Genomic DNA, 15,524 nt, shown 5'->3' with positions numbered 1-15,524 from the left:
CTGAGGAAAGTATCAGGAGTGACAGCCTTTTCCAGAGGAAGGGCTATAGGCTTCTCGGCACTGCATAAATCTGAAAGATCATGCCCTCTGCTTATTTATGTGCCCTGCCTTTGGCCAGAACTTCAAAAGCACTCTGTCTATGCTCATTTCGGAACATTTCAAAAGAGAATAGCTCATATTTTTTTCCTTGTATGTTTTATAGCCTTGCCTTTGAAATGCCTCACAGCTTCTCCCACCTATTTCATCTCTTCTCTACACCGGGTCTTTACAGCTAGTTCTTTAAAAAGGAAGCCTTTGGTTTTGAAATATTGGAAAACTTTTTTTTTTTTTTTTTTTTTTTTACTTATTTTTCTTCTCTGACAAATTTTGTAGTTGACATCATTTTCTGGGTTAAATAAAGAAAGTGACTTAGAAGCTACACTTGAGTTCAATTTAGAAATAGACCAAAAAAAAAAAAAAAAAAAACCACCAAAACACAGTTTTTGTCTTCTCACCTCCAAATTTAGTCATATTTTTGAAAAATGCCTGTTTGTATGTATTAGATATCTTCCATTTACTTTGAGACTATTCTAAGTGGAGAGCTGCATAGATTAATTATTATGCATTCAGTTTACTAATATATTAGCATTAGCGAAAAAGTTTTGGATAGAATAAAATTTAAAAATTTGTGATCCAACCACTTTTTAACTTACATATGTGTAACTCCATCTATTGGGGGGGGGGGGGGGAATCCGCATTATTAGCCGGTATACCTAGTACACACAAACTTTCTATCTCCATCTTATCTGTCTCTTCAAGTCCCACCCGCATTTATGAGCGATAATTAAACTGGACATATGTTTAAAATGATTTATTGCAAATCTGTTCAAATAATGGAAGTAATTTTTCTCTTGCTTGTAATCCCACCAAATTATACATTTAGTTTATATTTATTCCTGAGCCATTACTCAATATCAGAGGACTTAATAATTGTAAGTAAGTAAATGTTTCGTTCTTTCTGAGTCCATTTGGGTCTTAATGGGTCCTACTTTCAGATCTCGGCATGATTTTTTATTTTTTCCTACCAGCCCCATGTCAGTCACCTGCTTCTAAATCTTTTTTTCTAGACCTAACCAGATTTTCCGTTTAATGAAGAGCTAGTTCTATCATTCGGTTTTCAGTGATGAACATACTGTGTGGGGTGAGAATGGCCATCCATGAATTTTTGGAGGACAGGGACCATGCCTTGTTCTCCCAGTGCCAGCATGGTGCCCGACCCAAGGTGCCTGGTCAGTATTCTCAAAAACAATGGTGTGTCCTTATTCTTCACTTTGTAGCAGCTATGTTGTACAACAAACTGGTCATTGTGAAAATGCAACCTTGTTGCATCTGCTTTCCTCAAACTGAATCTGGCTTAGATAACAGAAAAACTTTGTAACTACTTGTATGATTTCTGTAAATTCTCAAGAAAGCTTCTATGGGAAACCATTGTAGTTTGGGTAACTTAAGTGGAACGCTCTATCCTTTTCATTCTTCTTGATATCACAATTTTATCACTCTTTTTTTTAACAACAAACCTCTGTAACTATAATAGATATTTTATTTGAAACATTAAATTTTCTCATACATATAAAGTAAAAAAGTAGGCAATTCATTTTTTATCCAAGAAAGGAACCCTTGACCAACTGTATACATTTTTCTAATGTTCTATATATAGAACCACACATAATAATAATAAAAAAAAATCAGTGGTAACTCCGGTGGTTTACAAGGATATGGTTTAGCAATCAATTTTATAATGTAACTAGTGACCCAGTGCTCAAAATCACGCAGCCCTGCCCATCAGCATACACCCCGCCCACCTGCCCTCCACCCCACCTTGACACCCTACCTAACCCAGTGGTTCTCAACCTTTCTAATGCCCCAACCCTTTAATACAGTTCCTCATGTTGAGGTGACCCCCCAACCATAAAATTATTTTCGTTGCTACTTCATAACTGTGATTTTGCTACTGTTGTGAATCGTAATGTAAATATCTGTGTTTTCCAATGGTCTACAGCTCACGACCCACAGGTTGAGAACCGCTAGCGGATTGCACACCCATGCAGCCTCCCGCTGATTGGTTGTTACCGCGTGAGGGCATCCCAACCACAGGCTTTTTATAATATAGGATGATAAAAATTATTGATTGTTAATTCTCTCATGCAGAGATACTTTTTTGAGTCAGAAACGTATAAAAATGACCAAAGACGATACTTCACTGCAATCCCACTGTCTATGAAATCAAACTAGACAAGTTTGAATTATTGAATAGCCACAAAACTTTGGTTCATTTTCCTTTTTTCTTTTCTTTTTCTTTTTAGAACTGCTGCTGAATGACCAGGATTCCCTGTAACTGAGAATGTTGGAGATCAACTCTTCCCCTTTCTTCAGCATTCAGGTGTTCAAAACAGAGAGGATGCAAGTGTCTGAGCCCCGGATTATGAAAACAATACTTGGAAAACTGAAAACTATCTAAATGATTATCCTTGGTTGGGCCGTGTTCTTAGCAAGCAGAAGCCTCGGCCAGGGGCTGCTGGTGACTCTTGAGGAACACATAACCCACTTCCTGGGGACTGCGGGCGCCGCTGCTGCCATGGGGAATTCCTGTATCTGCCGCGATGACAGTGGAGCAGAAGACAGCATTGACACCCAGCAGCAACAGGCCGAGAGCAATGCAGTCCCCACTGTGGACATAAGGAGCCAACCCCGGGATCCTGTCCGGCCACCGCGGAGGGGCCGAGGCCCACACGAACCGCGGAGAAAGAAACAAAACGTAGATGGGTTAGTGCTGGACACCCTGGCAGTCATACGGACTCTTGTAGATAAGTAAGTATCGGAGTCACAGTCGCCCTCTGTGGAATGAAAAGTGTTCTGCCAGGAACCGTAACTCTTGGACTCCTGAGTTCACAGGATGTATTCGCCAAGCCTTGAGCTCATAGAGCAAGGGAGAATATTTTATTTCTCCTCTGGTGGCAGAGTATATTTTACAGTTGGGTGTTTTTACTTACTAACATCTACTCCCAATGGAAATGTTTAAATATTTCCTTTTTCTTTTCTTTTCTTTTTTTTTGTCAATCCTCACCTAAGGATATTTTCCCACTGATTTTTAGAGAGAGTGGAAGGGAGGGTGAGAGACAGAGAGGGGGGAGAGAGAGAGAGAGAGAGAAACATCGATGTGAGAGAAATACGTCAATTGGTTGCCTCCTGCAGGAGCCTTGACCGAGGCCTGGGATAGAACCTGCAACCGACGTATGAGCCTTGACTAGAATCAAACCAGGGACACTTCAGTCCTCAGGTGAACACTCTATCCACTGAGCCCAAGTATTTAGTCTGACTAGGGCTGTCTAAACATTTCTATAGCAGAAAACACTGATTAAATCTATGGTCTTTATAGGGAGCATAGTACATTTGAAGTGAGTGTGTATTGCAGGCTACCATAGGACACGGTTTCTCGAAGACTCACTTTTATCCTGACTGCTCCTCTGACCAGAAATTCAGAGCAAGGCTGCACACATCTTGTGTTGGCAACATAAGAGCATAGATCAAGGAGTTTTCATCCTGCTCTCTTTTAATCTCCCTGTTTGACCCTCTTAGGTCCATTCGGGAAAACTGTAAGTTGAAACTGCAGGGCACACCTGTATCTATCTTATGTTTCCCTCTGCTTTGTCTAACTTAAATACGACAGCCCAGATTGAACAATGGTGAAGTCCAAGGGCGTCGTTCAAACTGAAAACAGCTTTGAACTGAACCACACAGTGTAGTAGTTAGGAGCAAAAGTTTTCGAACTTTTGATGAACCATGATGGACCAAGATTCAATTCTAGCCCAGCCCCCTCACTAGCTACATGACGCTGGTAAGGGACTTCTCTAAGCCTCAGATTTCTCATCTTTAAAAGGGGAATAATGCCTTTCTTAGAGGGATTGTCATGGGATAATGATAATGCTTTTTGTAAGTTATATCTGAATTGTTTTTCCCGCAAGCTCTGCTAGTAAATTTAGTTGTCTAAATATTTGATAATCACATTTTTAGAATGTGATTTTGTTTAGTCCCTCAAAAATCATAGCATAAAGCAAAGCATACCTGTACATGTTATGTTGAGGTGGGTTTTTTGTTTTCCCTCGTAAAAAGAAATTTGTTCTGCACATCTTTTTAATGGATTTTTATTGATTTTAGAGAGGCAGGGAGAGAGGGAGAGAGAGATGAAACGTCATTGATTAGAGAGAATCATCTATTGGCTGCCTCCTGCACTCCCCACACTGTGGATCGAGCTCACGACCTAGGCATGTGCCCTGACTAGGAATTGAACTGTGACCTTCTGGTTCACAGGTTGGCACTCAACCACTGAGCCATGCCAACCAGGCTGTTCTGCACATCTTTTTATCTGCTATAGAACATGCTGGGGAAAAGTGTTTCTTATATATATATTCTCCATAGTTCAGAAAGTCCTTCCTAAGATAATTAAAACCTGCCTTTGCAGTAGTTCTGAATTAATTTAATGCAATCTTAATATATTGTAGGAAATACTTTTTGAATAAATCTATGCCATTTACATCCTCCAAATTGAAGCAAGGGACTAGAAGCTGTCATATAAAATTTCTCATGGTGAGATTTAAAACATACCATAAAATTGTAGTGAAAAGTTGTCCCTCCCAAATAAGGAAGTAAACCATAAAAATGCTATTTAAGCCCATTGGAAAAACCAATACAGAATAGACTTTGCCTTATATTTTAAAAAGTGACTCAGAGACTCTGGAGGCAAGGTAGGAGCTTAAAATATTTTTTAAAAATATATCTGTTATTGATTTCAGAGAGGAAATGAGAGGGAGAGAGAGAGAGAGAAACATCAAGGATGAAAGAGAATCACTCATCCGCTGCCTCCTGCAGGCCCCCTCACTGGGGATTGAGCCTGCAATCCGGGCTTGTGCCCTGATCCAGAATCGAACCGTCACCTCTTAAGTTCACAGGTTGACGCGCTCAACAACTGAGCCCCACCAGCCGAGTGCAAGGTAGGAGCTTTATTTCAAAACTTCAAAAAGATGTTACAAATTATAAGAGAACTTGCTGATGAAGCACATAATTCACGCCCATGAGTCAAGTGATGTATATTTACCTTAAACCTGTTGTGCTAAATTATAGTTACAACTCTCCTGAGGATAGAAAATTCAGGCAGGTGTAGAACAAATGTGAAGTGCCACATTGGAGATATAATGGCAAAGCAGGGCTCAGACAGTCTATAAACAGTGTCCCATAGCTTGCTTTGTAGAAACTACTGAAGGAGAAGAATTTTATAACCTATAAAGTTTATAAGGCTTATAAAACTAGACATGAAAGATAGGCGTGCCTAGTAAGAATACACCTAAAAGGGTGTCCGCAGTTATAAAATGGTCTGTGTTTATTGTTCTCCTTGTTGCTTAGGAAAGGGTGACGTTGATCTGATAGAAGAGCCATTTCTCAATATAGTGAGAGAGTTGCTGTAGCAAATGCATTTTATTTTTATTTTTTAAAATCATGCTTTTAAAAAAAATGTTTTTAATGATTTTAGAAAGGGAGAGAGAGCGGGAGAGAGATAGAAACATCAATGATGAGAGAGAATTATTCATGGACTGCCTCTTACACGCTGATCCCGCCAGCAACCCGGGCAGGTGCCCTGACCAGGAATGGAATAGTAACCTCCCAGCTGACAGGTCAGTGATCTACCACTGAGCCATGCCAGCCAGGTAGAGGGTAAACTTCTGTTTGGAATTGTCATTTCTCATTTCCTCAAGTCTGATGCCTTGAATGTTTGTTTTCCAGTGATCAGGAACCTCCCTATTCAATGATTACATTGCACGAAATGGCAGAAACAGGTATTTTTTACATTTTTTTTAAATACTTTCTAATGAATTAATGATTATGAAATTAACTATTATAAAGAAATGTGACCACTTTTTAAAAAAATAAAAGATCCCAAAAATACTTAACAGGTATGACAAAGAAAAAAAAATCCCTTAGTATATGGAAATTTCCTTAGACAAAGGGTAGGAAATGTATATTGCATCCTGAATATGTAGCTGTACCTCTCAGTAATAGTTTTATCTCATGGAAATTATTACCAGAAATTTTTTTTGGTATTGCTGGATCTTGGACCATAACTCTTCTAAAATGGGAAGGATAATTTTTGTCCCTCAATTTGCTAAGTATAATTCTGAAAATAGAGCCAACTATATCAAATACTTAATCTTCTCGGTTAACTCCTATGTCATAAATAAAATGCCAAAAACTTTTTAATCTTATTTTGAGAACCCAGAACTATAGCTTAAATTTCCTCCAAATAAAGTTGCCAAAAAAAAAATCACCAGACTCCTGTAAATTTGAATTCTTTGACTCTATCAGGATTACTAGCAATTGATGACTATGTCCATGCCAATGTTAGCTACTAAAAAGTTCCAGAATGTACGCCAACAGTGTTTCTATTTTAATGTGAAGTCATCTTGGGTCATAGGTTATGTATTTTCACATTTTTAAAATAGTGGCTCCATCGTGTAATCTTCTCCATTTGCTCTTAGATGAAGGATGGTTGGACGTTGTCCAGTCTTTAATTAGAGTTATTCCATTGGAAGATCCATTGGGACCAGCTGTTATAACATTGTTACTAGATGAATGTCCATTGCCCACTAAAGTAAGTTAATACTGATCTTTTATGAAACTGTCATCTGTGCTTTGATGATGAATGACCACAAAGAATATTTGATATAATGCATTTCCTCTTAATGGTATCTGTTTTATTCAGTATTAATTTCATTATATAATCTAATGAAGTGATACATTCTCCTATCAGTGGCACACTATAAAGCTTTAGTTTAAAATTTTAAAAATGTTAAAATGGAGGCATTTAATCTAAAATACAGTCTTTGGAAACTAGGAGAGAGGAATCAGTTGCTGAGCTGATTTTCTTATATTTAAACAATTTTCTCATAACAGAAATTTTACATTAAGAAAAAACTGTTATACTGAAAGCACTTTTGAGTCTTATTCAAACATTAAAGACTGTATAATCTTGATTATTCCTTACATAGGACCAAAGTTCAAACTCTCATTGCCTTAGTCCTTGTGTTCTATGGAATCCTTTTTTTAAAATGCTGGGTTCTGGCATCTTTCATTTGTTTAAATCTCAGACCATAAGGCCCAACATTGCAAAACAATGTGGACAAAAGGGAAGTCTTTGGCCAAGTCACTGATGAATTGATTGTTGCTTAGGCTTATAAGAGGTTTGTTTTTATCTTAACTTACCTCAGAAGCTCTGGTGAGATTTATTCTTGCTTGGCAAAAAAATAAAAAATTTTAAAGTAACTTTTTACTTCAACATCACTAGTCCCTGTTTTATAAATTATAATGGCATTGATAGATTTAGTCTACCCAAATGATTTCATAATTTGAGAGTATATAGCATATATCTGGTATGACTGTTACATTTTGAATGGAATAGAATTTAGCAATTTATGTGAGACAGCTTTCAGATTAATCAAATAATATTTTCCATCAATAGTGATATATTGGGTAACATGATATCATTTCTGTATGATTATTCTGAGTTAACACCTGATTATAGCTTTTGCCTATGAGGATTATCTTGGGTGGAGGGAGGGGAAATAAGTAGTGTATTTATCAAATCCACTTGTTCATTTTTGTTTTTAGGATGCACTCCAGAAATTGACAGAAATTCTGAATTTAAATGGAGAAGTAGCCTGCCAGGACTCAGGTCATCCTGCCAAACACAGGAACACATCTGCTGTCCTGGGCTGCTTGGCCGAGAAACTAGCAGGTAACTCTGGGGAGCTCCATCAAGAAGATCTTAAGTTGTTTGCCAGTAAGGGGAAGATGGTACCACAGGGCTAATAAGTTACAATGGTACCAGAAGGAAGAATCTTCCCCCACCCGCAAAAATGATGGACAGGGATAACAAAACAAAAAAAATTACACAAAGCCCACGGAGGTAAATGCAATCTGATTAAGCTTTGAGGATTTTCAGGGGGAAATTTAAAAGAACGAGTAGTACGTACTTGCTTTAAAATTAGGAATAGGAGAAAAGGCTGAACTTAGTATAACAAAGATTCTATATGTATGTATGTAATATACATATGTGCACATACTTTATAAAGTTTATCTAGGTGATCGAGACATAAAAGGTAGGGGGAAGAGGAAAAAGAACTTTAAATTGGAGCAGTTCCTGAGAAGAGAAATAGATATTTAACTTTTTATGAACAATATCCATTTTAGGAAGGCTAACACTGAAGTACAGGGGACTAGCTCACTATGTCATGTGTGGTGGAAGGAGCAATGGGTTAGAAATCAGAACAAACGGGTGCTGGTTCATACCTGCCATGTGCTCCCCATGTGGCCTGGAGTAAGTCGCTTCACTTGGGGGGTTCTGGGGGAGGGCTCAGTTGCTCATCTATGATTTGGGGTAGGACTAGTCCCTACCTCAGACCGGGAGGCTTGAATAAGATCATGTGCAGGAGAGTGCTTGGTAAGAGTTTGGCCAAAACTACTGTATTGCTAGCAGTTACTGCTCAAAACTGACATGGCTCCTTTAATTATACCCAGTGTTTGTTGTATTCATCTAGGTCCTGCAAGTATAGGTTTACTTAGCCCAGGAATACTGGAATATTTGCTACAGTGTCTGGTAAGTGAGACATCAAAGCTAGTTATTCTTAGCCGTTTAGAATGGCGCATTTTTCTAAAACTGCCAGCTTAGCCATTGGCACAGAGAATGGAATCAGTTATAAATGTTATAAATTTTATTTGCAGGTGTTTCCTGAGTGCTTATTCCTTCCTATGTTTAATAAAAAATAAAAATTTTAAAAAATGAGGGTGGGATAGGAATTTATTACAAGCAAAAACAGCTGGGCTGGGCTGGTTTGAAATGCAGTCACAAGATAGCAGCTATGATTGACTTTGTGTGTGTGTGTCTAGCATCTAGCAAATGGTAGTAGGGACACGCCCTCCCCCACCCCTACCCCAGGGAAACAAAATTCATGGCATTCCAAACCAGGAAACCTGCAGGTCAGATTCCTAATGTGTCTAAATCTCTAGTCCTCCTCCTCTCCCCGTCACTAAGGCTCCTAAAACTTGGGGTTTGATGCATTGTTGGGGAAGCTGTGGTTTGCTGCACCTCTGCTGTCAGACCTCACGCTGCTGGGCTGCAGTCTTATTTTTCAGTTATTTTTGCAGTGAGCATTGGCCTTCACCATCTGAAAGCCCTCTTTTAGGACTATGTGCTGTGGACCTAAAACACTCAGTGTTATGTTAGGAACCACTCTGGGGATACGGAATCGTATACCAAGAAGTTTCTGGGTTAGCTGAGGGAACAAAACTCCTCAGATGAGAGGAGTATAAGTATAAGCCTCCGTTCTGTAACAGGATATGATCAAGGGCACAATCGCTTCCTTCAGACCACGTGCTGCGAGTCCTGAGGTGCTAGGCGGTGGGAGCTATGGGTGGAGCCGGCGGGAGAGTCCTGGGCGACGGGCTCCCTGAGGAGGAGGGGACCTCCTGGCCACCCGGGGAGGTTAGGAGGTGATCGTGCACAGGGAGAAAAACGTGAGTCTCTGAGCCAGCGGCACATCGCGGGCAGAGCCCGGAGACAGAGCAGACTGTGTTCCAGGCATATTACAGGGAATTGTCTGCTTGGAGGATAGTGTTCAGAGACAGGAGGACGTAGACTGAGTAGCCAGAGGGGAGGCCGAGGGCTCCAAAAGCCAGACAGTCGGGTGTGAAGCAGGATGCTGAGCAGGATTGCAACGGGGAGGATGGTGGTTCTGTGAGCTTTGCAGAACCTCCTTGGGCGCCAGAGAAGTGAGGGGACTCGTTGGATGTCCATGAGCTCCTAGCTGTGTGAAAGCATGGCTGTGAGACGTGATGGTAAGCAGGCAGACTTTTCTTATAGGTAAGCTCATGGGGCGTGAACTGAAGTGTCCCTGAAAGAGCTCACATGCTTTCTCACCTGCCGTCAGCATGTGGCATTCCTTTCAGAGAACAGATTGAAAACTAAGCCGCTAGTTGTTAATGCCATTATTATTTTAGAACCCAGCAATGGTGAATTGTTCTTTTTAGGGCACTGAATAAAAAGTCATTTTTTGCTACAATTCTAGGTTTCTGTTTGGCTTGCTTAAATGAATGTAAGAATCGGTATTATTTTACTTCATAAAGCCCTAATATAAATGCTGCTAAGTAAGATAACATAGTGCATTTAGCCAGATACTTCTGGAATTTCCATAACTCTAAGTGAACCCTCTAACCTCAAGAAAATAACATAAGCCTCGAAGCGACTCTGTCTCGGTTCCTCGTTACTAACAGTATTAGCAAAGAGGCCTGGAGTGAGGAAAACTTTGCTGACTGCTCCAACAAAAATCTAGCGTATTGGGTAAGAAGAGGAAGTTGTTAACTGCCGCCGCTGCAGGGAAATGATGTTTTTGTTTTTTGTTTTTTTTATCTTTTGTTGTCTTTCAGAAGTTACAGTCCCACCCCACAGTCATGCTTTTTGCACTTATCGCACTGGAAAAGTTTGCACAGACAAGTAGGTATAGTGACTTCTTGCACTAATGATCTTACGTATCGGTTGTTAAAAATCTGACTTCTCTCAGTTACCGGATGAGTCTATGCTTGGAGCCCCATGGAACATGCATACATCCTGTTTTTGTCTGTGTAGACACCTCAAGGCCAGTGAGATGTACCAGGGACAAAGGCAAGAGGTTCTCACCCGAGAACCAAAACTTGGTGACCACGATTACCCACTTTTTGTAGCTAAAACGTTAGCGATGAGGTTGCTACTTTCTAGAAAATAGCAGAGCTCTTGAGCTATGTCATTATTCTAGTCTCCCAAGTTCCTGCCTCTCCTCACTCCTTCCCACCACTAATCCGTCCAGCGAATCCTCTTCCTCCTTCGTGGTCCATTCAAGGTTTACGTCTTTCCAAACAGGTGAAAATAAGCTGACTATCTCTGAGTCCAGCATCAGTAACCGGCTGGTCACGCTAGAATCCTGGACGCACGATCCCGATTATCTGAAACGTCAAGTTGGTTTCTGCGCCCAGTGGAGCTTGGACAATCTCTGTAAGTTTCCGTTCCCAAACCCGCTTGTTTTTTTTTTTTTTTTTTTTTTTAACACATTTTTATTATTAATTTCAGAGAGGAAGAGAGAGAGAGATAGAAACATCAATGATGAGAGAGAATCATTGATCGGCTGCCTCCTGCACGCCCCCTACTAGAGGGATCGAGCCCGCAAGCCAGACTTGTGCCCTTGACCAGAATTGAACCTGGGACTTTGCAGTCTGCAGGCCCATGCGCTATCCACTGAACCAAACCAGTTGGGACCCAAACCCATTTCTCACATAGGATCAGTTTGTAGCAGTGAGCGTGGGCCTTTCCTTAGAAGTACCTCTACGTGTAGGCGGGCTGTATTCTAGCAGAAACGTGTTCTAGGGGCCCTTCAGACAGGACTGACATGGGGTGCTTCTGGCTCCAGCGCTCTCCCCTTCTAAAACTCACTGCTGCCCTGTTTCCTGCTGCAGCAAGGCCCTTAACCAGATGGCACCACGTGATCCACTCTTCCCAGCACACACTGTCTGCTGCTGTCCAACAAGCAGGGCCCCATCGTTCCGACCTCTGGGCCTGTTCCCCCACCAGGCGTTTCCTCTCTTTGCTCTTCTCTCTGTCCCATCTGGACTCTTCGAAATTCAAGTCATGGCCCAGCTGGCATGGCTCAGTGGTTGAGCAATGACCTGTGAACCAGGAGGTCACAGTTCGATTCCGAACCCTGGTCAGTCACGTGCCCAGGTTTCAGGCTTGATCCCCAGTAGGGGGCGTGCAGGAGGCAACCAATCAATGATTCTCTCTCAACCTTGATGTTTCTATCTTTCCTTTTCCCTCTCTGAAGTCAATAAAAATATATTTTAAAAATATGTTTACAAAACAAAACTCAAGTCATGTCTTACCTACACAACAGGGTTACTCCTGAGTTTTCTCTCCTCCAAGGGCTGCTAGAATCAAACCATTTTACCAGTAGCTCCTCACTTCCCACCCACAGTGAGCACTGTGCTGAAGCGCAATTGGACATGTAACCCCTGCTGCTACCGCAGCATGGTGGGGTCTGGCTGAGCGCACAGCCCGTGTTCTGCCAGTCAAAGAACACTGGAAAACTACAATTCCGATTTTGTTGCATATAAAATACAGGCAGGCCTCTTTTTATTGCACTGGGAAAGCAGAAGATCCATGCGACTTGCTTTATTGCAGTCCTTTATTGCAGTGTCTGGAACAGAACCCGCAGTATCTCTGAGGCTTTCCGGTAATGAATACGGGGAGCAAAAAGCACAAGCCTGCAGTGCCGCCTTCCCCAGTGTCACCTGGCAGTGTAGCCGCAAAGCCGAGGCTGCCGGTCCCCCTAGAACCCTGCCCCTCCTGGGCACCTCCGCTTCTGAACAGGAATGGCACTGACATCTCACTTTCTCCCCACCACAGTGGGGCTCAGCAGCATGACACTTTCTGTTTTTGCAGTTTTGAAAGAAGGCAGGCAGCTGACCTACGAGAAGGTGGACTTGAGTAACATCAGGGCCATGCTGAATAGCAATGATGTCAGCGAGTACCTGAAGATCTCGCCTCACGGCCTGGAGGTGAAGCTGCTGCCCGTGGACCCCCGGGGGGAGGGCTATCTATTCTCATTCTTGTGCCCTGGCTCTGAACAAAAGCAATTTCCTGCAGAGGAGACGGGAATGTATTTCATTTCAGAGAGCGGCTAGAGGTCCCAGTGACAGGAGAGAGGGTGTTGGGTATCATTTACCCGTTTAGATCCCACATTTGCAGTACGTATAGGAAGCACTATGATAGTTATTGACGGTTTGGTTTAAATATGTCCGTCTTTCACCTCTGCCAAGTTATGCAGCTAAAGGTATCGGGTCTAGTAATAATTAATGTCGTTTTTAAACATTCGTTTAAAATCTTGCTTGGCGTTGACTTGTATTGACATAACCTTCAAACACGTGGTATCTACAGAACGTGTGAAGTGCAATTAACAAGTTTTGCTTGAAAAAGTTTGTGTTTGGTTTGGTTTTGTTGCAAAACTAGGGCTAAGAAGATGGCGGATGAAGAGCATATTCGGCACTGCATGCTTTACGAGTTCCAATTAGGAAGAAAAGCAAGTGAGGCTGCAAAAAACATCTGTAGTGCTCTTGGTCAAGATGCAGTTAGCGCCAGAAAATGGCAGCGTTGGTTTGAGAAATTTCGCGAGGGAAATTTTTCGTTAGATGACAAGAGTGGTCGAGGCCGTGTGTCCAATTTTGATCAAGAAGCTCTTCAAGCTCTTTTGGTGCAAAATCCTCAAATTACCCAACAAGAGCTTGCGACAACTTTAAATTGTTCACAAAAAACAATTTCCAATCAATTGCGTGCACTTGGCAAAGTCCAAAAGTTTGGAAAATGGGTTCCTCATGAGTTGACCGACAACAACCGTAATCAAAGAGTCACAATTTGCAGTTCGCTCCTCTCTCGTCAAAACCGTTTGCCGTTTTTAGAGCAAATTGTTACCGGAGATGAAGAATGGGTGCTGTATGTTAATTTGAAAAGGCAGCCTCAATGGTTGGACAAAAATGAGGCTCCGCAGCCCACGCCAAAACCTGACTTGCATGCAAAAAAAGTGATGTTGTGTGTTTGGTGGAATTTTAAAGGAATTCTTCATTATGAACTTTTACCATCTACCCAAACCATTACAAGTGCAGTGTATAGTGCCCAATTGGAAAGGTTAGCCCAAGCTTTAAGAGAAAAAGAACCCGCGCTGATTAATCGGAAGGGCGTAATTCTTCACCACGATAACTCACGACCGCATACTGCAAGAATCACTGCTGAAAAACTGCGCCAGTTGGAATGGGAAGTTCTCCCTCAACCTGCATATTCTCCTGATATTGCCCCTTCCGATTACCATTTGTTTCGTTCTTTGCAAAACTTTCTTCTTGGAAAAAAATTTAATAATGAAGAATGCCTCAAAAATGCATTGACCGAAATTTTTGCATCAAAATCACAAGAATTTTACAACAGAGGGATTAAAATGCTTCCTGAGCGTTGGGCACAAGTAGTAGAAAACAATGGCAACTATATTGTTGATTAAATTTTGTTGTATTGTTTAAATAAATTCAATTTAAAAAAGTATTAGAAAACGACATTATTACTAGACCTAAACAAAGACGAGTGTTTCTAAAAGAGGCCCTTCCTCTTTTTAATCCCTGCATAGCCAGGGGTCCGGGGCTAGTGCCTCCTCTCCTCCTGGGTGTTGGAAATGCTTCTGGTCTTGTGAAGGAGATGAGAAAGCTGCGTAGGTATAGGCAGGCACCACGGGCACTAGGCATGTCGAGATGAAAGAGCTGTTTGGAGAATGGCTGCAGACAGCTCTTTGATCTCCCGGATTGCCAAATGCTCCATGTAGTTTCCTGCTTTCAATTATTTTTAGGTACCACAGCTTATACCCTTCAGTCTCCTCCTCTTCCTCCATCATACCAAGAACAGGTTAAGGCAATATTTATGCATTTGTAAAAGGTTCTACCGTGAGAGCGCAGCTCTGTAGGTATTTAAAAATGAAGCCAGGAGCCTTCACTGCCTCTTACTGCAGCCATCTTTGAGGTCTTCCGGTCCCGCTAGAACTCCCTGGAAATAAAACTGCGACATGGCGTGTGCTTCACTCAGCTCTGAGCTTTTGTCACTGAGGTGCACAGAGGCGGCGGCAGTGGTCCCCTAGAAGCTTTCAGAAGGAAAAACTCGGGCTCCTGAGCTGTCAGTGTCTTTGGTGGGCTTCAGGCATTGAGGGGGGCCTGTCTTGCTCTTTGGTTTTGCCAGGCTCGCTGTGATGCCTCCTCTTTTGAGAGTGTGCGTTGCACCTTCTGCGTGGATGCCGGGGTGTGGTACTACGAAGTAACCGTGATTACTTCCGGGGTCATGCAGATCGGCTGGGCCACCCGCGACAGCAAATTTCTCAATCACGTGAGTACCCTGAGGACTACCAGGGGGTGCGGCCGCAGTGTTTGGCTGAGTGGGTGGAGGCTTCTTATTTTTCGGTTAGGTTTGCATGTGCCCGGGTTGTGGGCTCGATCCCCAGTAGGGGGCGTGCAGGAGGCAGCCCATCAGTGGCTCTCTCTCAGCATTGATGTTTCCATCTTCCCTCTCCCTTCCTCTCTGAAATCAATAAAAATGTGTTTAGAAACACAACAACACACTTTCCCGCAACACGGCCTTGCTCACCTCCCGGGCCCTGTCTCCCTCCAGGAAGGCTACGGCATCGGGGACGATGAGTACTCCTGTGCCTACGATGGCTGTCGGCAGCTGATCTGGTACAATGCCAGAAGCAAGCCTCACCTGCACCCGTGCTGGAAAGAAGGTACTCATTTCTCTCCATCGTGAAGTTATCGATGAGGTCCAGACATTACTTATTATGAAGCATCCTTCAAATGTTTTAATGGAGGAATATTAAGTGTGAAGAGGGTTAGTC

At 42.1% G+C, this 15,524-nt stretch overlaps 1 protein-coding gene across 2 annotated transcripts in view; it reads left to right on the top strand.

The window, feature by feature from the left end:
• The window catches only part of RSPRY1 (ring finger and SPRY domain containing 1), a 30,408-nt gene that overhangs the window by 7,933 nt on the left and 6,951 nt on the right, over positions 1-15,524 (top strand). For both annotated transcript variants that reach the window (XM_036440292.2, XM_036440293.2), the window contains exons 2-11: positions 2,343-2,847; positions 5,815-5,867; positions 6,567-6,679; positions 7,696-7,822; positions 8,625-8,683; positions 10,510-10,576; positions 10,979-11,110; positions 12,551-12,666; positions 14,876-15,019; positions 15,302-15,413. In XM_036440292.2, coding sequence (XP_036296185.1) covers positions 2,498-2,847; positions 5,815-5,867; positions 6,567-6,679; positions 7,696-7,822; positions 8,625-8,683; positions 10,510-10,576; positions 10,979-11,110; positions 12,551-12,666; positions 14,876-15,019; positions 15,302-15,413 — 1,273 coding nt within the window. In that variant the 5' untranslated portion in view covers positions 2,343-2,497. The remainder of the gene's footprint in view (positions 1-2,342; positions 2,848-5,814; positions 5,868-6,566; positions 6,680-7,695; positions 7,823-8,624; positions 8,684-10,509; positions 10,577-10,978; positions 11,111-12,550; positions 12,667-14,875; positions 15,020-15,301; positions 15,414-15,524) is intronic.

The sequence above is a fragment of the Pipistrellus kuhlii genome, unplaced genomic scaffold, assembly GCF_014108245.1.
Source record: "Pipistrellus kuhlii isolate mPipKuh1 unplaced genomic scaffold, mPipKuh1.p scaffold_m20_p_17, whole genome shotgun sequence".
NCBI lineage: Eukaryota > Metazoa > Chordata > Mammalia > Chiroptera > Vespertilionidae > Pipistrellus > Pipistrellus kuhlii.
This window is presented reverse-complemented; position numbering and strand designations above follow the sequence as displayed.